This window comes from Budorcas taxicolor, chromosome 3 (assembly GCF_023091745.1).
Source record: "Budorcas taxicolor isolate Tak-1 chromosome 3, Takin1.1, whole genome shotgun sequence".
NCBI classification, from domain to species: Eukaryota; Metazoa; Chordata; class Mammalia; order Artiodactyla; family Bovidae; genus Budorcas; species Budorcas taxicolor.
The window spans coordinates 120847480-120868764 of record NC_068912.1 but is presented as its reverse complement, the minus strand read 5'-3'; the positions used below and the strand labels follow the sequence as shown (position 1 = coordinate 120868764).

Here is a 21285-nt window from a genome sequence, read left to right as displayed (position 1 = left end):
CATTTAGTCTGAATCCGCCTTTGTCTTCCACGTTGTAACTAATTGCAGGTGAGGAAAGGCTGCCGTGTGACACAGGGTCTTCACGGTTTCCTGGACTAAACCCCACCCCCACCCCCACCCTGCCACCGCCCACCCAGATCATCAACCAAAAATGAGCAAAACCCAAACCCATCCTGATGTACTGGTCAGAGTCACACGCTGCATTCTCTCCTAGTGTTTTAAAGCGGTTTTGTAGTTTCTCGTAGCTAGTAACTGCTTTCTGGCACTTTTTCTGTTCTTGTTGGTCAAACGGCCCTCAGTGTATCACTGTAGCAGTTCTTTCCACGCCGCCTGCACTGATGAGGTCTCTGCTGCTCTTTCTCCTTCATTCACCCTCATTTCTTTCTGCCCTCTTATGTCCGTGGCTTTTTTGCTCAGGAGGGCAGTGCTGACTGGGTTGAGGCGGTGCGTGTTTCCCGACCCTGCAGGTGAGGCTGGCCCTTCGGCCGCTTTGGCTGTGTGCCACACGCCCCCCTCCCGCCGCTTTCTGGGCAGTTGGTTTCTACAGCATTTGTAATTTTAGCCTGACTCCCTCTTTAGGAGGAGGGTTATTTAGGAGGGTGCCATGGTTTCTCGCTTGCATAGCCTGGGGGACGGGAGCTGATTTGTGTTTCATTGTTCAGGCCCAGTGCTTTGGCAACCTTAGAGAATCTTCTGAGGTTTCAGGGAGGCCCAGTACAGTCTGCGCGTGGCCACCTCCCTGAGCCTCCCCGGCAGGGAGGAGAGCTTGTGCTCTCCCCGGGCTGGTTACATTGTTCTTGTCAGCGCTGAATCTAGCTTATTTCATTGGTCAGCTGATCTGTTTGCTAACTTACTGTATCCACTGCTCTGGGTTTCTGAGAAGGGAGGCAGGTCTCTCACTTGCTGCTCCTGAAAGTCTTTGCAATTTCACCTGCATTTATTAGGCGTGTGAGTGTGCCTGCACGTGATCAGACAGAAAAGCCAGTTTTGTCCCATTTAAAGTTTTCTTTATCTCCTTATTTTCAAACCTTTTCTATACTTTTCAGTTCAGTTCAGTTCAGTCGCTCAGTCGTGTCCGACCCTTTGCAACCCCATGAATCACAGCACGCCAGGCCTCCCTGTCCATCACCAACTCCCGGAGTTCACCCGAACTCATGTCCATCGAGTCTGTGATGCCATCCAGCCATCTCATCCTCTGTTGTCCCCTTCTCCTCCTGCCCCCAATCCCTCCCAGCATCAGAGTCTTCTCCAATGAGTCAACTCTTCTCATGAGGTGGCCAAAGTACTGGAGCTTCAGCTTTAGCATCATTCCTTCCAAAGAAATCCCAGGGTTGATCTCCTTCAGAATGGACTGGTTGGATCTCCTTGCAGTCCAAGGGACTCTCAAGAGTCTTCTCCAACACCACAGTTCAAACACATCAATTCTTCAGTGCTCAGCCTTCTTCACAGTCCAACTCTCACATCCATACATGAGCAAGGAAAAACCATTGCCTTGACTAGACGGACCTTAGTCAGCAAAGTAATGTCTCTGCTTTTGAATATGCTATCTAGGTTGGTCATAACTTTTCTTCCAAGGAGTAAGCGTCTTTTAATTTCATGGCTGCAATCACCATCTGCAGTGATTTTGGAGCCCAAAAAATTAAAGTCTGACACTGTTTCCCCGTCTATTTGCCATGAAGTGATGGGACCGGATGCCATGATCTTCATTTTCTGAATGTTGAGCTTTAAGCCAACTTTTTCACTCTCCTCTTTCACTTTCATCAAGAGGCCTTTTAGCTCCTCTTCACTTTCTGCCATAAGGGTGGTGTCATCTGCATATCTGAGGTTATTGATATTTCTCCTGGCAATCTTGATTCCAGCTTGTGCTTCCTCCAGCCCAGCGTTTCTCATGATGTACTCTGCATAGAAGTTAAATAAGCAGGGTGACAATATACAGCCTTGATGTACTCCTTTTCCTGTTTGGAACCAGTCTGTGCCTTTATTTTGTACCTATATTTTAACTCAACCCGAGAGCCATTTTATACAGTAACTTAATACACTTACAACTGGGATGATTGGTAAATTGAAACTTGGGCCTGCTTCTGCACCCTTTAATCTGTTAGGCTTTCCACGCTGGTGGGTAACTGCCAGCGCTCGTCCTGTCTTTCTGTAAATGCTTGAGTGACTCGGCCCCCAGCCGCCCTCCCGCCCGGGTGTCGTCGTGTCTGATCTGCACGCTGTGTCCGCGGGTCCCCGTCGCCCCCGTAGCTGGACGCGTGTGTGCGCCGTGCTGGTTGCTTTTCCCACCGCTGTGCATCACTAGCGATTTTGCCCTTTTTGGGGGAAACAGTTAATGATCTGAGGGGAGCTCCTGTGACAGTGACGTTTTGAGAGGAGTCGAGTTTGAGACACCCCTCAGGTCTGGAGCCAGAGAGCCAGCGCCCAGCCGCTTAAAGTGGCACCCGTGTGTCTGCAGCGTCAGGTAGAAGGTGTTGCAGAAAGGGGATCCTCAGCTGGGCTGCAGCAGCTCCAGCCAGAGTGGAGGAGAGATGGCTGCCTCGGCCACGTGGGGTCACTGGTGACCAGTCTTCTGGGACTGAGGTGGACAGAGCTGGGTGGGGGCCTAGTGAAGGGAGGGCCCACTGAGGGTGGCCAGGGACCAAGCTCTAGGAGGGTTGGCCGTGAGGAGCCTGGGGGAAGTGGGCAGCAGCTGGGGGAGAGCGCGGCTCCCTTCCCTCGAAGCAGGGGCGTTCTGAGGGAGAGCCTTGAGGACTGAGGGGAGCCGGCTGGGCCTGAGGGAGGGGCTGCAGGAGGCACTGAGGGAGGGGGCCCCTGGGGTGGGGGGAGCCCCAGGGGGAGGGGCCTGGGGAGGGGAGCCCTGGGGGGGGAGCCCCAGGGGGAGGGGAGCCCCAGGGGGAGGGGCCTGGGAGGGGAGCACCAGGGAGGGGAGCACCAGAGGGAGGGGGAGCACTGGGGAGAGGGTCCGGGGGGGGGGGGGGGAAGCACCAGGGAGAGGGGCCTGGGGAGGGGAGCACCAGGGAGGGGGGCCTGGGGAGGGGAGCACCAGAGGGAGGGGGGAGCACTGAGGAGGGGAGCACTGGGGAGAGGGTCCCGGCGGGGGGGGGGGGGGAAGCACCAGGGAGAGGGGCCTGGGGAGGGGAGCACCGGGGGGGGAGCACCGGGGAGGGGGGCTTGGGGAGGGGAGCACCAGAGGGAGGGGGGAGCACTGAGGAGGGGAGCACTGGGGAGAGGGTCCCGGCGGGGGGGGGGGGAAGCACCAGGGAGAGGGGCCTGGGGAGGGGAGCACCGGGGGGGGAGCACCAGGGAGGGGGGCTTGGGGAGGGGAACCCCAGGGGGAGGGGCCTGGGGAGGGGAGCACCAGGGGGGGAGCCCCAGGGGGAGGTGAGCCCCAGGGGGAGGGGCCTGGGGAGGGGCGCAGCAGGGGGAGGGGAGCACTGGGGAGAGGGTCCCGGGGGGGGGAGCACCAGGGAGGGGGGCCTGGGGAGGGGAGCACCAGAGGGAGGCAGGAGTACCAGAGGGAGGCAGGAGCACCAGAGGGAGGGGGGAGCACTGGGGAGAGGTTCCCGGGGAGGGGGGGCATCAGGGAGGGGGGCCCCAGGGAGGGGAGCATCAGAGGGAGGGGCCCGAGGAGGGTAGCACCAGAGAGAGGGGGTCCCGGGGAGGGGAGCACGCGGGAGAGGGCCCCGGGGACGGGAGCACTGGGGAGAGGGTCCCCGGGGAGGGGAGCACAGGGAAGAGGGCCCCGGGGAGGGTAGCACCGGGGAGGGGAGGGGCCCGGGAAGGGGAGCGGGTGCCCCGAGTCCCCGCCTGCGAGCTCCCCCCACTGTCCTCCAGACCGGCTGCTCTCTCGAGTGTTCGTCAGTGCAGGGTTCTCCGGTCGTTTTGCAGCGATTCTGTGTTGAAGGGACTGCGATTCTGTGTTGAAGGGACTGCGCACGTGTTTATTCAGTCCTTCGTCTTCAGCCAGGCCCCCTCTTTTGGGCAGAACAGCCACAACGGCAGCCGGGCCACTGGGGCTGCAGCTTCTGGGTCTGGGAAGCTTGCCCCCCAGAAGCTGCTGTTGAGTGGCGTTTCCACAGAACGGGCGCTCTCGCCGAGCCCAGGCTCGCTCCGGGTGTGCGGCTGCACCAGGCACGTTGCAGGCATTTGTGTGGCCCAGCAAGGGTGAGCGTTTTCGCGCCTCGTCCCATCGCTGCCCGGCCCTGGCCACGCTGTTCCCACCGTGCTCGCTGCCCTGTGAGTGCCCCACAGGCAAGGATGTCCACTGCCAAGTGTGATTCAGCTGTGCGCCAGGTCAGTAATTTAGTACTTGCCTCAAATCTATCTGAGTTTGTTTCCTATTCTTTTATTCCTTATACGTTCAATTCTTGAATTAACTTGGAGTTTTAGAAGCTTTTATTGTGGAAATCTTGGACATGGACAGATGAAACAGAGAAGTATAGTAACCCCGCTGAACCAGCTTCCCACCCCAGCTTCCACATTTAGCAGTATTCTGATAATCTTATTTCATCTGTGTTTCTACCTCCTCCCTGCCTTCCATTGATTATGTTCTAATGAATGAAAGTCGCTCAGTTGTGTCTCTTTGCGATCCCATGGACTGTACAGTCCTTGGAATTCTCCAGGCCAGAATACTGGAGTGGGCAGCCTTTCCCTTCTCCAGGGGATCGTCCCAACCCAGGGATTGAACCCAGATCTCCCGCATTGCAGGCAGATTCTTTACCAGCTGAGACACCAGGGAAGACCTATTTTCTAATAGTTTGGGTTTTTTCTTTTAAGGAAAGTTTTACGTTTACAGAAAAATTAACAGAAAACACAGAAATTCCCCTTCCCCGCTATTTCCCTACCGCTAGCATCTCACACTTCCACTTGTGCTCGAGGTTCACTCTGACTAGTTGTGAGCCCATGCTCTGATATGTTGCTAGTAACCAAGTCTCAGAGGTCACATTTAGGGTCACTGTCTTATATTTGAGGTTTTTTTTTTTAACCCACTGACAAACTTGTTAACCAAAAAGAACATCTTTCAAAGATACAAATCTCAAGAGGATCTTACTTAAGACCAACTCTGTAGAAGAAAACAAAATATTGGACGGATAGAAATTTTGGAATTTCGGACCATTGAAGGTGAATCTGCACCACCAAAAAAAACACAGTGGGGAAAAGACAGAAAGGAATCTTAAATGAATGCAAATGCAGGAGCCCCCAGCCCCGCCCTGGTGAGGGCCTGGTGGAAGGCGAGCACTGCAGGCCGCTCGGCCGGGGTCCAGGCACACCCCAGGGATGCCGGGCAGGTCGGCCTGCGGGATGCCTCCTGCTTGCAGTCTGACGAGCGCATAGGCCACGTGTCCTCGGAGCAGCAGTGCAGAGTCGCGTCCCTGTCGTGAAGCTCTGCCTGCCTGCTGATGCTGCCCCTCCCAACCCCTGCGGCCACTGGTCTTGGGAGTGTCTGCAGCTTTACCTCTTCAGGAGGGTCCCGGGACTGGGAGGGCAGACGCTGTGAGCTCGGGCACACAGCCTCTTCAGGCTGCTTCCTGCAGTCAGCAGCATGCATGCAGAGCTCCTCTGTGTCTTTTTATGGCCTGATAGCTCATTTCTTTTTTTATCATTGTTGTGCCTTTTTTTATATTGAGTTAAAATATAAACAACAAATGTTTACTGGAACAGTCTGAGCCTTCGGTGCAGTGGCGTTAAACCCTTGCACGCTGCTGCACAGCTGTCACGCTGGCCATCCTGCAGCTCAGTTTGCATCTGAGACCGTCCCTGTGTGTGACTGTCCTCCCCTCGCCAGCAGCCACCATTCTGCTTTCTATCTCTGTAATTTTGACTCGTGTATGTGAGATCACACAGTATTTGTCCATCTGTGATTGGCCTCATGTCCACAAAGTACGTCCATGTTGTCGCATATTATAGAATTTTCTTCCTTTGGAGGCTGAGTAATATTCCACTGTATGGATGGACCACATTTTGTTTATCCAGTCATCATACAATGGACATTTGGTTTATATTAATTGATTTTAGATTGCTGAGCCAGGCTTGCATACTGGAATAAACCCAAGTGATCATAGTATACATGTATTTTTTATGTTGTTAGATGGTATTTGCTCCTGTTGAGTTTTGCACCTGTGTTGATGAAGGAGATCCGTAGTTCTACTTTCTTTTCATAGCTTTGTCTCATTCTGACAATAGAGTGGTTCTGGCTTCATAGACTCATTTAGAAGGGGTTCCTCTGCTTCTTCCTTCCAGAAGGGTTTGTAAAGAATAGGTAAAATTTTCCTGAAACGTTTGATAGAATTCACTGATATTCTAGAAGGCCATCTAGGACTGATGCTTCCTGCGGGTTAGTGATTCAGTTTTTCTGATATAATAGATATAGGCCTATTCAGATTATTTCTCCTTGTATAAATTTTGGTAGTACTGTCTTTCAAGAGATTGATCCATTTTACCTAAAGTATCAAATTTGTAGGCATAAAGTTGTTCACAGTCTCCTTTAAACAGTTTAACGTCTGTGGGATTTCAGTGGAGGTTCCTCTTCTATTTATGGTTTGGCAATTTGCGCTTTCTTTCCTTAGTTAACTCAGCTAGAGTGGTACAGCTTTATGGATCTTATTGAAAAAGCCGACCTTTTGTTGATTTTATTTTCCTCTTTTCAGTTCCATTGGTTTCTGCTCTTTTTTTATTTTCCTTTTCTTCTGCTTGCTTTCAGCTTCACTGCTTTTCCTTTTCTATTTTCCTAAGGTGAAACCTTAGATGATCAATTGCAGTTATTTCTCTCTTTCTAACCTGCGCATTCAGATGTGATTGGCTGACTCTGTTTCCCTGTTTCCAGTTCCAGCGGCTTCTGCTCTTTTTTTATTCTCCTCTCCTTCCGCCTGCCCCCAGCCTCACTGCCTCCCTTCTGTGCTCTCGGTTTCCAGTGCTTCTCCCTCTCTGATACACGCATTCAGCTCCGTGCGCTTCTTTCCGCCCGTTGCTTCCACTGCATGCCGCAGATTTTGGTAAGTTGCAGTTTTGTAGTTTCATTTCCATTTACTTTAAGTGTTCTTCTATTTCTCTTGAGACTTCCTCCTTGACCCGCTTAATACTTAGAAGCGTCTTGTCTAATCCCCAGCTGTTGGTGGTCTTTCAGCTCTCTTGCTGTTCCTGGTTTCTGGTTTAGCTCTGCTGTGGTCTGAGAGCGGCCTTTTGAGAGCTGGGCTCTGTGCACGTGTTGGGTGTGTTCTGCAACGCCAACATGAGGCCTGTCGTGCTGAATGGCTCTTGTGACCTGCGCCTGAGCATAATGTATGTTCTACTGATGTTGACTAAAGTAGCGGTTAGTCAGGGTTCTTTTGAGAAATGGAACCAGTAGGGTGTCTGTGAGTGTACGGAAGTTTTTTACAGGAATTGTCTCCCACAGTTACGGATGGCAAGCTGGAGAACCCAGAAGGCTGGTGGGGTGATTCAGCCCGTGCTCCAAGGCCTGGGAGGGGGTGGGGAAGTCCTGGTCCACCTGGAGGCCCCCGTGCAAGCAAAGCGAGTCTGCCCCCCTCCACCTCTCTGCCCTGTGAGGCCCTTAGTGGCCCCCGCGTGCGAGGGCCGCAGGCTTACAGCGCCCTGTTCAGACGCTGACTTGCTCCTGGAAGCCCCTCACAGACACCCCATGAAACAGTGTCCCACCAGCTGGCTCAGCAGCCCCGTAGCCCAGCCAAGCTGACGCCTAAAATCAGCCGGCGTAGTGGTCCGTGACTGGGGAGCTCGCGTGCGCCCTGCTGGCGGCCGCCTGCGGACCTGCCCGTTCCTTGCAGCGTGTTGGGGTCTCCCACTGTAACTGAATTTGAGCATTTCTCCTTGCGATTCTGTTTCTCCTTGTCTCTTGCTTTGATGCTGTGTTGTTAGGTATGTAAGCATTGAGAATTATTACATCTTCTTGGAGAACTGACCGCTAGCTTGTTATGTGATGACGCTGTTCTGTGTCCTCGCCCGTTTTTCTCGCCCTAATGTCTGCTTTCCAGCTACTCCAGTGGTCTGCGACTCTTGCTGGCTGGTGCAGCTGTCTGTCTCCCTTTGCTTGCGTCTGTCTCTGTATGTAAGGTGGGCCTCACAGCAGCGTACAGCGGTCTGCGACTCTTGCTGGCTGGTGCGGCTGTCTGTCCCCCTTTGCTTGCGGCCTGTCTCTGTGTGTAAAGGTGGGCCTCACGGCAGCGTGCAGCGGGCTGCGACTCTTGCTGGCTGGTGCGCCTGTCTCTGTGTGTGAGGCGGGCAGCGGGCAGCGGGCAGCGGGCCGTCGTCTGCAGTCAGCTGCAGGGGCCGCCATCTCTGGGCAGGGCGCCTCGGGCAGCTCCAGTGCCCACTGGGCACTGCCTCCCCTGGACTCCCGTCTGCCCCGTTTGTATCTGCTTGCCGTTGGCTTCTTTCGTTTTGCTCCTTCTTTCAGCCTTTGGTTTCATTCGAGCATTTCGCTTGATTCCTCTCCCTTCTTAGGGTGTCAGTTATGCTGGTTTTTAGTAGTCGTCCACAAGTTCACACTGTCCATTTACCGCCAACCTGTGTCCACTTCAAACAGCGGCGCTGCTTCATGGCCGTGCGGGCGCCTTGACAGAGGGTCCCAGCTCCTCCTCTCGTCCCTGAGGATCTGCGGTCATTTCTCCCACTTAATGCTGTCCTCGCCCTGGTACTGCCAAAGATTTGAACAAACCTTTGTCCACTGTGCCAGTTAAGAAAAGAAGCATTTCATTGCTCCCTGCATTTATTCCTTCTCCGGTGCCCTTCTCATCGAGACTCAGGGTTTCTGACCGGAATCGTTCTCCTTGCCTGCGCAGCACTTCTGGCATCTCACGCAGGGCATGTGTACTGGCAGCAAATCCTCTCAGTCTCTGTTTGGAAAGTCTGTGTCTCCTCTTTCCTTGTGAGGGTCGGGTCACTGGATGCAGGTCTCTACCCTCGTCCAGCTTGCGTGTCTTCCGAGGAGCAGTTCATTGTGGTTCTCAGCGTTCTTGCTCTGCAGACGAGGTTCCCCCTCTGGCCTCCCTCAAGGTCCTCCTGTCTCAGGCCCGCTGCAGTTCGGGTGTGATGCGCCGAGGTGCAGAGACTGTGGTATTTGCTGTGCTTGGTGTTCTCCGAGTTTCCTGGATCTGCAGTTTGATGTTTATTGTTAACACTGAAAAATTCTCAGCTGCTTTTCCTTCACATATTTCTCTCTATTCTTTCTCCCTTCTCATCTGTATGGATCGCTTTTTATTGTCACAGATTTCCCTGATACTCTGTTCTCTTTTTTTCTTTCTGCATTTCAGTAGGGGAGGTTCTTATGGACAGGTATTTCCCGCCCCTCTTTCCTCAGCCCTGCCGTCGGTGTTTTTCATGCTTTGTCCACGTTCCCTCTCTTCTTACGTTACGTGTCTGTTCTTAGACTTTATCTGCTTTTCCCATTAGAATCCTTAGCATATTGATCACAGTTACTTCAGACCCAACTCTGAGAATTCCAGAATTTCTGCTCTGCGTCTTCAGACTGTTCTTTCTTGCCTTTTAGCCTGCCTTGTAGTTTTGTAGAAAGACGGACGTGGTGTCATCACGGAACTTGCGGCAGGCAGGTGCGTGGCGTGGCGCGTGGGGGTGCCCTGACTGGGGCTGGTCCCCGGTCACCTCCTGCAGCTGCGCATGTCAGTGCTTCACGTTCTCGTCCTTATTTGCTTCCTCCTCCTTGACTCTGGGTTTCTCGAAAGACTTTTCACAGAGTCTGTACCTTGCGGCACTTTCCCCTGTAATCCTGTTATTATGCTAGAGCCCTGAGGAGTGGTCTGGGGGAGGGGAAGCATTTCTAATCTTCTGATTAAGTTCAGCCTTTTAGTGGCTGCTGTTCCCGGGTTGTAACCTTCACAAGTGTTTCTTCCCTTCCTCTCCACTCCTTGGGTGAGACCAGGGGCCAGTGTGGGGAAGGGCCTCCCCACCCCGTGAGATGATCTGGGAGGTCTTCACACCATGGCCCAGGCCTTTGTTTTGGAGAAACAGGGCTTGTGGCCAGGGACTCTGGTGATTTCTTTTCCTTTCTTTTCTTGCTTTCTCTGGTGAGAACGAGGCGGGTTCCTGGCAGTGAACCCCAGGACACTGTGGGACCCCTGGGACTGCAGCCCCGGGAGGTGCTCACTCACATCCGTGTGAACCTGGCCTGGAGTCCCGTGCAGGCTGCCTCCTGCGTTCCCACTGGCCTGCCGTCCCCATGAGTTCTAATAGTTTCTCAGTTGAGACTGGGATTAACTAGATAACCAACGATAACGTTTATCTGCAAGTAATAATAATTTGGCCCCTTTCTATTATGTCTTTTGTATTTTATGGAAGATATGCTCTATTTCCTGACATATCCTGTGTTCCTGGGTGTGCATGGGGGCCTTTCCATCTCCTGGGTGATGAAGCGAGGGCCTCGCCCTCATTCCAAAGCAGCAGCTTCCCCCTGGGTGCCTGTCCTGGGGAGCCAGCCGGACCTCCCGTGCTGCATGGGGCCCTTCGCCTGGCACAGCCAGCGCTGCCGGGCCGCCAAGGCTCTCCACCCTGCCTGTGCCCTGGTGGAGAACACTGGAGTCTCGCAAGGTGATAGTGGGGTGCACAGTACCTCAACGGCGTCTGGCCCTAGGTCCCAGTGGACAGATCTGCTTGTTTCCTGCCCTGGGGGCCGTGGGCCTCTGCTGACAGGTGTGCCAGGAGTTTCCAGAATGTGTCTTCCAGAAGCAGCTTTCCTGCACACTGGCTGCACAAGCCAGCGTTGCTGCACAGGCCTGTCCCCGCTGGCCAGCAGTGCCGGTCAGAGGGCCAGGTCCACTCCGCAGTCTGCCCAGGCGGCTGGCCCTCTGGCCTGGCTGACTCTCATGAATTTGCCTCAGCCTCCACAGCTCCTCTCAGCTCGATGGTTTGGCTGTCTCGGGTCCCGCTTTGTTCCACTTTGTCCTGAAGAGGCCCCTGTGTTGTGGAACTACAGTTCCCAGCATGCCTCTTGCAGGCTTGGCAGTCGCTTCCTGTGAGCTGTTGGCGGCCAGGTGCAGTGTTTCCCGTGTGTTGGCAGAAAACAACCTTGAAGGACCTTGGCGGCGCCTGGAGTATAGGAAGCTTAGGGATGGGTAAGCCTGCGCTCACTGTCCCAGGCCCAAAGATGAAGGTTTAAATTCCTTGGAGAAAATTTAGATGTCTGAATCTGCGTATTGGTTGAGATCTTAATGAAAGAAAAGTGAAACTAGGGAAACAGAGCATAGAGGCCTGTCTGATTTGCCTGAGGAGGTTGGAATGGCAAGTAGGCCAGCCAGGTGCCTGTTTGTCGTGCTTTCCCTTTGTCTGACTTTTAATTTGTGGTGTTTTCGCCTCCCTAGTGAAGTGCGATCAGAGCAGAACACACAGATCTCACGGGTGTCGCTGGATGGCGCTGGCACATGTGTGGGCTCGTGTCCCATGACATTCGGCTTTCAGAGCCTCGTGTTGGTCTTTCTGTCCTGCAACACTTGAGTGAAAACACGGAACGGGCCCGTGGCCAAGAGTCGACCACGATTCCAGGGGGCAGAGCGGGCGGGAAGCCAGCGGGACCTGCCCAGCCCCGGTGTTGTTCTGGCCCGCGTTAAATTCATTGCAGTTAAGAGCTCCTGATGGCAGGCGGAGAGGACTGGGTCCGAAGTGTCTCTCAGAGCAGAGCCGGACGTGGGAGCCTGTGGTTGTAAGCGTGCGCTCGGAGGGCACCAAGACTCTCCTGACGGCCAGCAGCGCGCTTCTGCCCTTCCACTGCCGCCGCACACGGCTCCTTCCGGCACTGAAAGTAGCACCGGCTTAGCCCCGTCTCCTTGCGCTCCGCCCAGAAGGCCTCCTTTGCCCCCGCGCTCAGGGTGGCGCTCTGCCCCGCGGCCGCTGCCTGGGCTGGGGTCCTGCACCCTCGTGTGCGCTCCTGCCTGCCGGCCCATGCACAGTGCACAAGGTTGAGTCTCTTGGAGGCTGGGCTCCCAACCCTCAGCAGTCCCCCAGCCCACTCTTCCTGAAGCGGCCCCCCCCCCCCCCCCCCCCCCGTCCAGGGGCCGGGCCTCTAGGGCTTCTGGCCTGTCCTGGGGGCTGCGTCCACCGTGGTTCCTGTGGCCGCGCCGTGCCGGGCTCGCCCCACCTCGAGCCTGTGTAGTCTGCAGCCTCGCTTCTCACTGCTGTGGTTTTGGGACTCTTCGGGCTCCTGCCTCCACGTCCCTGGCCCCCACCCCCTGAGCTGGTCAGTCCCTCCTCTCGCCCCGGCTGTGGCTTGCACGCCCAGCTCCTTCCCTGCCTGAGCCCCACCAAGCCTTGCACCAGGTGGGTGGCCTTTGTGTAGACCCAGCCCAGGGCCGAGGTCAGGGAGCAAGATGGGGGGCAGGACCAGTGTTAGTGGACCTCCAGACACCCGTCACCTTGTCCCATGACCCTGTGGTGTGAACGGCCCAGTCGGGGCCGGCCCCAGGCCCCCCAGCCCAGCTCTCCTGGGACCAGCTGGGCCCTCCCCTTGGGGACCAGCTGCCCCCATGTCTGACCTCCCCGTTCAGGAGCAGCTGGAATCCTATCCCTTTAGAGCAAGAGTCCCCAGCCTCTCGGGTCTAATGCCTGGGGACTGAGGTGGAGCTGACTTAATAATAGCAGAGATAAGTGCCTGATACACAGGATGTGCCGAGCCATCCTGAAGCTGGCGACCCCCCCTCCCTGCCCAGTCTGCAGGAGACCTGTCTTCAGGGGACACGCCGAGGGCCCCAGTCCACCCGGCTCCTCCCAGCTTACCTGTGTCCCAGGACAGCCCCTGCACTCTGCTGGAGTCGCTTATGAAAAACTCTCTTGCCTCCAAGCAAAGGAGCCTACAGTCGAGACCCCTCGTGGCGTCTTTGATCCGCCTTTGCTCCATGGCCTCCGCCGTCCAGGCGCTGGGGTTCCAGTGAGTCCCTGGGCCCCCGGGGCGGTGGAGAATCTGAGCAGGCAGAGCTCAGGGGCTCTGCAGCCCTGCGCTTCCGCGGACCTGCCTCAGCCATGTTCTTGCACGCACCCCAGCAGGTTCATGGCTTGTTCCCGCTGCGCTTGGCAGGCAGGCAGGCTCACGGGGATGAGGGGCTGCCGGCCTGTCCTGCTCTGGGCGGGCAGCACCTCTCTGTCCACAGCAGCTCCCTGTGTGTCTCCAACAACCCCGAGCCCTGCTCGCTTGGAAACCCAGCCGAGGCAGCTGCAGCTTCCCTCGGCACTCTGGGAGCCGTTGGTTTGGGGCGCAGGGGGTCTCTGGTGCCAGCAGCCTCAGGCTCTGGCTGGAAGAGGGAGGGAGTGAGAGGCAGAGAAGGCCCCCACCCCCTCACGGGCCACGGCCGTGCGGCTCATGCCGGCACCACTGGGGTGAGGGTGTGCGAGGCACCGCAGCCTGCCCCTCTGGTGTTAGTGTGGGCACATCTTTAGGAGTCGGGGGGTGTAACCCCCACGCCAGCGTTTCTGTGTCCTTAAAACACCAGACCCGGGGCGGCCCTGTGCTGCTGTGACGCGGGCAGAGGGCCAGGCGGCGGCGCCTGCTCTCTCCCGAGGCTCGTCTGCTTCGTGGCCGTTTCGCTGTGAACAGCTTTACCGCAGCGGTCACAGGGACGAGACAGAGCTGTGTGCGGGCGAGCTGGCAGCCTGTCCTCTTGTGCCTGCAGCTCCCCTGCTGGATCCACGTGCCTGTTCCGGATGGTTCCAACCAGTGGAGGCATGGCACCCATACGTTTCTGTGTTTGGCATCTCTTTCTTGATTTGTTTCAAAGAACGTCTGGACCGTTTTAATTTCTAGTCTCGTTGCATTGTGATTGGACAGGGAAGAGCGCTTCAGTTTTTGGAAGTTACAAGTGCTCTCTGACCAGTTAAAAGTCAGTCTTCACGGGTCTTTCAGAGGAACTTAAAGGAGTATTCTCGTTTCAAGCTGCAAAGCGTTTGTCCTCAGAGCCGCCTCATTCCTTATGCTCCATGTGTAGTTATTTCTGTTTCGTTATTTGGATCCTGCGTGCTCGCACATGGAGAGACGTGCAGAGATTTCCTGTAGTTTCTCTGTCACCCTCTGCACGTCTTCAGTAGCTTCTGCTGTTTAAATGCTGCTGCTGCGTCTGGGGCCTGAGTGTCCACAGACGCCTCCATGGCGACCGTGCCCCGCGTGCTGCGGGGCCGCTCCGCATCCGCTTGTGCCCGCTGGGCTTGGCCTGCCTTCTGCCTGATGTCGGGTCCTGATGCCTGATCCCGGCTGTCTGCCTTGGCCCCACCTTCTGACGCCTTTCCAGATTACTTCAGCTGCATCTCTTGTTGACAGCAGACGTTGAGGGTCTTGCTTTGAGATTCCGTCTAAGCAGCTGTTTCTTCTAATGCGTGGCCCCGGGTGCGTGGGGGTGCTGTCTGTGTCTCACCGTCTATGGTGCACCTGCTCTTCTGCTTTTAAAGCGAGTCTTCCCTGCGGGATCTGCTCTCGGGCGGGCAGCCTGGAGGCAGTGGCTCGGAAGTTGGTGGGCCCGGCCCGCTCCCCGGCACATGCTCCTCCTGTGCAAGCCGAGCCCAGCGCCCGCGCCTGTCTGCCGCAGCTGCTCTCACGTCTTTCAGTGAAGGCTCGTGGTGCCCTCTTGGCAGATTTCACGGCACAGCATCCCCTGAGTGTTGAACTCTCCTTTCCAGTGCTATCAATGGGAACATGGTGTGAGTTCCCATCGAATTTAAATTTTCTACTAAATGTGTCAAAAAGGTAAAGGGAAATGAGTGAAGTTAGCGTTGATAAACTATTAAACTCAATATTGTACGAAACGTTTGAACATGTAGCCACCAGTACTTCAAGATTGCTGGGGTGGGTGAAGTTCTGTATTTTAGGGTGAGGTTTTGAAATCCCACAGAGGGGTCTTGTGCTGGAAATGCGTCTCGGGAGCAGCCGCGTTTCACAGGCTCGGTGTTGGGTGTCAGGGGAGGAAGGCTGTGGGGACCCGCCTGCCCTCCCCGCCTCCGGGGAGCTGCCCCCTGCAGCTGGGCTGCGCGCTGTGTAGGTCTGGCCCCCCTCTCCCAGGCATGTTTTCCAGGCCTTCCTCGTGGAGCTTCTTGCTGGCACTTCCCTCCTCTGAAGCCAAGTCACGCCGTGTCTGCGTGTTCTGTTGGCCTCCCGACATGGGAGGGCATTCGGGGCGTTCTGGGTGAGCTGTGTGTTCAGGCCTCAGGGCCGCGTTTCCGTCTCTCTGGGGTGGCTTCCAGGGCCGGAGGGCTGCCGGCCTTGGTTTCCTGCCCCTGCTGCTGCCCCCGTTGCTGCCGCAGGGCCGCATCCTCCTCCAGCTGCTTCCTGCAGCCGGGGGCCTCAGCCCTTCCACCAGGCCTCAGGGCTCTGCTCAAAGAGGAGGCCAGGGCCCTTCCGGGGGCTCGGCCGGCCTTTCCCCGCCCACCCGGCCCGCCGGCCCGGGACTCGTGCTGCACGTTCTGTCCCTGAGACGCCGCCCTGTGAGCTCACTCCCGCGTGTGCTCCCGGCACGTGTGCGCAGCCCCCGTCAGCTCGCTGCTGAGCTCCTCTCCGTGGATGAGCGTCAGCTGCGTCACCCAGAGGAGCAAACAGAGCCCTGTGTTGCCAGAGATCAGAGCAGCGGGGTCTGCTGGCCCCGAGACCGCCAAGTCCGAAGCTCCTGGTCTTTACTTCCACCAGAGGTTGTGACTGCAGTCCTGATTTCGGTTTTTCTTGGTTGTCTAAACGTGAGAGCGTTGTCAGTCAGCTCCAGCGTCACCATCCTCAGCTCTGACTTTCCACGGGCGATTTGGAAAGGGAGTCCCGGGAGAGAAAGCCAGGCTGGAGGAGGAAGGAACATGCCCCACCCCCACCCCCAGGCCGCCCCATTGTTGCCTGGGGATCTCAAGTCAGAGGGGCCACTCCGCCCGCCGGGGGGGCACACCCTGCCCTCCACCCGCTGGTCCTCGAGCCCGGCCCCCTGCGCTCCGTCCCCAGCGTTCTCAGTCAAGGGAGTTGCTTCTCCACCGCCAGAGCCCTTTGAGCTTCCCACGGTCATTCTCCCAGACCTCATTCCAGCAGCAGTCACAGGCCGTGTGATCTTAGGAGCCAAGATGCTTCCAGAGCACATGCGTCCCCGAGGTGTGTGTACGCCTGAGAGGTGCTTCCGGAGCACACGCGTCCCTGAGGTGTGTACGCCGAGAGGTGCTTCTGGAGCACGCGCATCCCCGAGGTGTGTACGCCTGAGAGGCGGGTTCCTTTGTGCTGGCGTCTGGGGCTTGTCAGAAGCTGCCATTCAGTAGTGTGGTCCGAGGTCTCCCTGGGGTGCGGGGTAGGACTCCATGCTCCCGCCGCGGGGGCCCAGGTTCGACCCCTGATGGGGGGCTAAGATCCCACAGGCCCCGTGCTGAGCAGAGAAGAAGTGTGGCCCCTGGCGGGCTCGGTGGCGCCCGCCTCCCCTCCCCTCTCCTCTCCTCTGTGTTGTGTGCACTGTCTGCCTGAAGACACTCAGTCTGAGGTGCAACCGGGTGTAGGAAGCCAGCGGACTGGGAGTCAGACCTCCTGTCCCCATGCCCGGTGGCCCGTGCGGGCCCAGCCCCACCTTCCCGCAGCCTCAGGGAGTCCCACGGGCCAGAGGACCCCGCGAGCTGGTTTCTGGAAAGCCGCTCAGCAGCACCTCCACCCTGACTGCGGGGGTGTGGGGCCTGGGCGCCGGGCAGAGTGGTCTGCGCACCCACACTCGTCTGTGGTCCCGTTGCCCACCTGCCCCCGGCCCTCGAGGCCGGCTGTCGCCCTCCCCCTCAGTGGCAGGGCCCTTTGGTGCCTGCGGGTAGCAGTCTCTGCCCGGTGCTGCCACCGTGGGCCCCGCCTGGTGGGCAGGGTGTGCCCTCCTGGCCCAGGGCCCCTGTCGCGCTGCCCACAGTCTCCCCCTGCCTTCACCCGCAGCGCCAGGCTGCCATGCGGGGGCATGCTGCCCAGCCCGGGGGCTGGCGATGCTGCCTTTCCAGCCCCCTCTGAGGCCCTGGGCCCCTGGCCTCCCCCGCCGCCCTGCCATCCTCCACGTCCCGGGAGCTGCAGGCTCTGGAGTTCGTCCAGCAGGACGGGGTCTGCTGCCGGCGCGGCCTCGTTCTCCCCACCAAGCGAGGACGTTGAGGCTCATGTTGGCCGCTGGTGAGGTCAGGCCCTGCGGGTCAAGCTGTGATGACCAGGGCCTGCAGGTATATGGTGTGCGATCCACGCCAAGCTGCCCAGGACGGCCAGCAGCAGTCGCTGACGCCCCTCTCTGTCCACAGAGCCCCCCAGGATGAGCCCCGTGGTAGAGCCGCTGTCCTGGATGCTGGGCACCTGGCTATCAGAGCCGCCGGGAGCCGGGACCTTCCCGACGCTGCAGCCCTTCCGGTACCTGGAGGAGGCTCACATCTCGCACGTGGGCCAGCCCATGCTCAACTTCTCGTGAGTGCCCGCCCCGCCCTGCCCCGCCCTGCCCTGCCCCGCCCCGCCCCACAGGATCTGTGCCCGCCCCGCCCCGGAGGATGCGTGCCCGCCCCCAGGGACGGGCTGGAAACACTGAGCGCAGTCTCAGCTTGTTAATGCAGACGGGAAGCATGCATGGCGCCCTGTGGAGATCAGCCACCCCAGGCCTGGCTTTCCTGTGGTCCTACCCTGAGCCAGCCGGGGTCTCAGAGAGGCTGGGGGATCACGGGTCTCAGAGTCTGACCGGGCCTCCTGCCACTCTCGGGGCGGGGGGCAGCTCAAAGCAGGGTGCCCGGGTGGGTGGCACCGGGCGGGGGTAGCTGAGGAGGTACTATCTCGTACCTTTTCATTTTATTCTTGACTGCAAGGGTGAGAAGAAAGAACAGCCTGCGTATGAACCAAGAGGTGGAAATGCTGGGTCACGTGAAGCAGAGCCGTGAGCCACAGCCTTTTACCGGGACTCGCGACCAGCACCCGTTAGCCTCCTCTTGGTGCTGGCCACTCGGTGGCTGCCGTTACCAGAAAGGGAGGAGAGTAGGGCTTCTGGTCTTTTTAATCAGATAAATAAAAGGTAGTATCTTGCTTTGGTCAGTGTGATACTGTGTGTGCAGGCAGGCAGTGGATGTCTTTCTCGTGAGGGGTCATGCTCACAGCGGGGGTATGAGCCGGGCCCCCGCCTGTCACATGCTGTCGGCAGGGGGTTCCCACCCAGTGCTGCTGAGCCCGCAGGCTGTGAGTCGTGAGCCAGCACTCAGGCCGAGGCTTGGCGCTGCCCCCCAGCCGTGGGCCTGCAGCGGAGATGGGGTGACGAGACGCGGACTGCACCCCGTTTCTCACATGAGCCTGTGCGCCCCTGAGCAGGATCCTAGCTCAGCGGCGGGAAGACCGCGTGGGAGGGATGGACTTGACGGTGTTGGTCGGGGCTCAGACTGAGGAGTGTGGGAGATGCTGGCGGGCCCTGGGCGGGCACGCCCTGCGGGAGAGCAGGGTCCAGGCAGGCCCTGCAGCGGGAGAGGAGACCCGAGTGAGCGGGGGCCGTCCCCGTGCTCCCCGTGTCTCCACTGTGTCCTTCACGTGTCTATTCCGTGTGGCGCCTCACGTCCGCTGGGTGAGGAGAGGGTGGCCCGCCGCGCCTGCACGTGCTCTGCTGGGCACCGGGTGCCGGGGCTCCACTGTCGCTTCCCGGTCCAGGTTCAGCGCCTTCCACCCGGACACGCGCAAGCCCATGCACCGGGAGTGCGGCTTCATCCGCCTGCAGCCGGACACCAACAAGGTGGCCTTCGTCAGCGCCCAGAACACAGGTAGGCGCCCCCCCGGGCTGCCCCTGCCCGCGCCCTGCCCGGGCCCTGTGGGCGCCTTTGGGGTGGGGAGGCGGCGGGGGCGCTGCGGGAGGCCCTCTGCGGGAGCCAGCTGGTTCCTGGCTCAGCGCTCCCGCTCACGTCTGTGCGAGCCCCACGTCTCCTGTGCCGGTGGGCCTCCGGGGGGGACCTTGACCGGGAGTGAAAGTCCTGTCTGGAAGTCTGCTTTGCCCCGGGAGAGTTCACCAGGTCCATGAGTTCAGACCCTGCCTGCGTCACCCTTATCTCGCTCACTGGCTCAAGTGAGCGCTCGCTTCCTGAAGCTGATAGGCCAGCAGGGCCAGCCGCGCTGCCCCGGGGGTTGGCGGCCCGGAAGGTGGCGGGGGCGTCCCCTCCTCTGGCCGCACACCCTCCTGTCAGGTCTCTTGGCGCCCGGAGGGTGGTGGGGGCGGGGAGGTCCCCTCCTCTAGCTGCACACCCTCCTGTCAGGTCTCTTGGGAGCAGGAGTGCAGGGTCACCCCAGACGTCACCGGCCTCAGCAATGGGAGGAGCGGTGTCTTCCCTCCTGATGCCTGGGGGTCCTCGCAGGCGAGGGGCCATGGCTGCCTCAGCGGCTGCGGCGTTAAAATGGATCGAGCTCTGGGCCGCAGAGGTGGGCGGCTGGCGCAGGCAGCGGGGCTGACACATTCCCTTGCAGGCATCGTGGAGGTGGAGGAAGGCGAGGTGAACGGGCAGGAGCTGTGCATCGCGTCCCACTCCATCGCCAGGATCTCCTTTGCCAAGGAGCCCCACGTGGAGCAGGTGAGCCACTGGGCCCGTGGCTCCAGCTGGACCTGGCCTCCCCCTCCTCCGGGGCTGGGCCGCCTCCAGGCAGCACTCTGCTCGCGCGCAGACACTCTGCGGTGTGATCGCCCGGCCCCTGCTGTGTGCGGTCAGGTGTCTTGAACTGTCACCTGCCCACCAGCACTGCCGGGGACCTGGCTTCCTGCCCCTCAGCCAGCACAGTGTGTCCTCAGGGCTTCTGGGCTTCTTAGTCAGGGAAATAGAAGGCAGTGTCTTGCTTCTGCTCGGAGCTGCCGCTTACGAGCGAGGGGCGTGTCGCGCTCGTGTGCTTGTCCGGGTGCTCGGTGCTCAGGGCTGCTGCCTCTGCTGTCCGCCTCGTGTTGGCTCACGGTGGGCTTTCACACCCCGTGGACGCCGCGCTGCCATTCGCTGTGTGGGCCTCGCGCCAGCCCGCTGTTCGCTGTGTCCTGCGCGTGGGTGCACGCCTGCCTCTCTGTAGTGGCCCCTCAGGGTCTCTCCATAACGCTGTCTGAGTTTGGGTTCTTGCTCAGGAAGGTGTTTTCTGCTGCAAAGTGATCAAGATTTCCCTTCCGTTTCCTGGTGCTTTTACAGCTTTCCTTTTCGCGTGTGGTCTGCTCGTCTCTCTCAGATCTGTGGTTGCATGGTGGGCGCCAAAGATGCCCCAGGTGGCCGAGCGCGCCGGCACGGGATGTCAGCAGGGCGTTCGGACCTTGTTGCGTGTGTTCCAGTAGACCCTTTAGCACCCATCACGGAGGCCTCCGCGGTGCCACGGTGAATTGAGTGCCCTGTAGCTCGTCACCACGGTCGCTCGGGCCAGGCCGCAAGCGGAGGCTGCGCTTCTGGCTGCCAAGTGGCCTTCCATTCCCTTGTGGTGTTAATTACATTTTGTGGTGGCTGAGTGTGGCTCATTCAGCCCGCGGGCTCATTTGCCACTTGAATTTTTTGTTTCCTGACGTGAACGTTCGGATCCTTTTCCTTTTTCCCCTCTGGATTGTTTGCCTTGCCTTTGAGGTATAAGAGTTTGCTGTATATTCTGGACACAGGTCCTCCATCAGGTAGATGTGTTAAGACTGTGTTCTCGACTTAGGGCTTGTCATTTCATTTCTTTAACAGGTGTATTACTTTTGATGAAGTTTTGTGCCCAGGCATTCCTCTCACAGGTACTGTCTCTTGTGGCATCTTAGCATTTTTGCCTAACACAGGCCACAGACTTGCACCAGTGTTTTCTTTAAGAATGTTTGCAGTGTTCCCTTTTACGTTAAGGTTTTGATTTGAGACTTTATGTTTTTCTGTTGTAAGAGGTAGGGGTCAAGATGCTTTCATTTCTTTTCCCAGTTGTTCCAGCACCATTTTTAAAAGATTAGCCTTATCTCGTTGAAGTGTGTAGATTTACCGAGGACCCCTCGCCATGTGTGTGGCTCTTCCTGGACGCTGCCCTGAGGGTGTGCAGTCACCTCTGCAAGACCCTGCTCAGCAGTTCTCTGGGGGTGTGCCTGGGAGTGGGGCTCTGCGGGCATGAGGCCGACTCTGCTTGTAATGTTTTGAGGACCCGCTCTGCACTCTCCCGCTTCGCCTGCACCGTCTTAGGTCCCCATCGGCACTGCGCGGGGCTCCGGCCTCTCTGCGTCCTCGTCAGTGCTCGCTGTTCCCTGGGTTTGGTAGGGGCCTTCCTGGTGGGTGCCAGGTGGCCTCTTGGGGTTTCGGTCTTCATCTGCCCGATGATACTGATTGATTTTCATGAATGCCAGTTTGGTTTTTCTTCATTGGCTATAAATTGGTGCCCAGGAA

The 21285-nt window shown here is 58.3% G+C and overlaps 1 protein-coding gene across 4 annotated transcripts in view; it reads left to right on the top strand.

The window, feature by feature from the left end:
- THAP4 (THAP domain containing 4) overlaps positions 1 to 21285 on the top strand; it is a 35372-nt gene that overhangs the window by 3930 nt on the left and 10157 nt on the right. The window contains exons 3-6 of one of the 4 annotated variants that reach the window (XM_052636722.1): positions 16028 to 16154; positions 17215 to 17374; positions 18587 to 18696; positions 19391 to 19494. In XM_052636722.1, coding sequence (XP_052492682.1) covers positions 16028 to 16154; positions 17215 to 17374; positions 18587 to 18696; positions 19391 to 19494 — 501 coding nt within the window. Of the gene's footprint in view, positions 1 to 16027; positions 16155 to 17214; positions 17375 to 17763; positions 17978 to 18586; positions 18697 to 19390; positions 19495 to 21285 lie in introns of those variants that run through there. The other 3 variants (XM_052636723.1, XM_052636724.1, XM_052636725.1) reach the window with 3 other exon arrangements.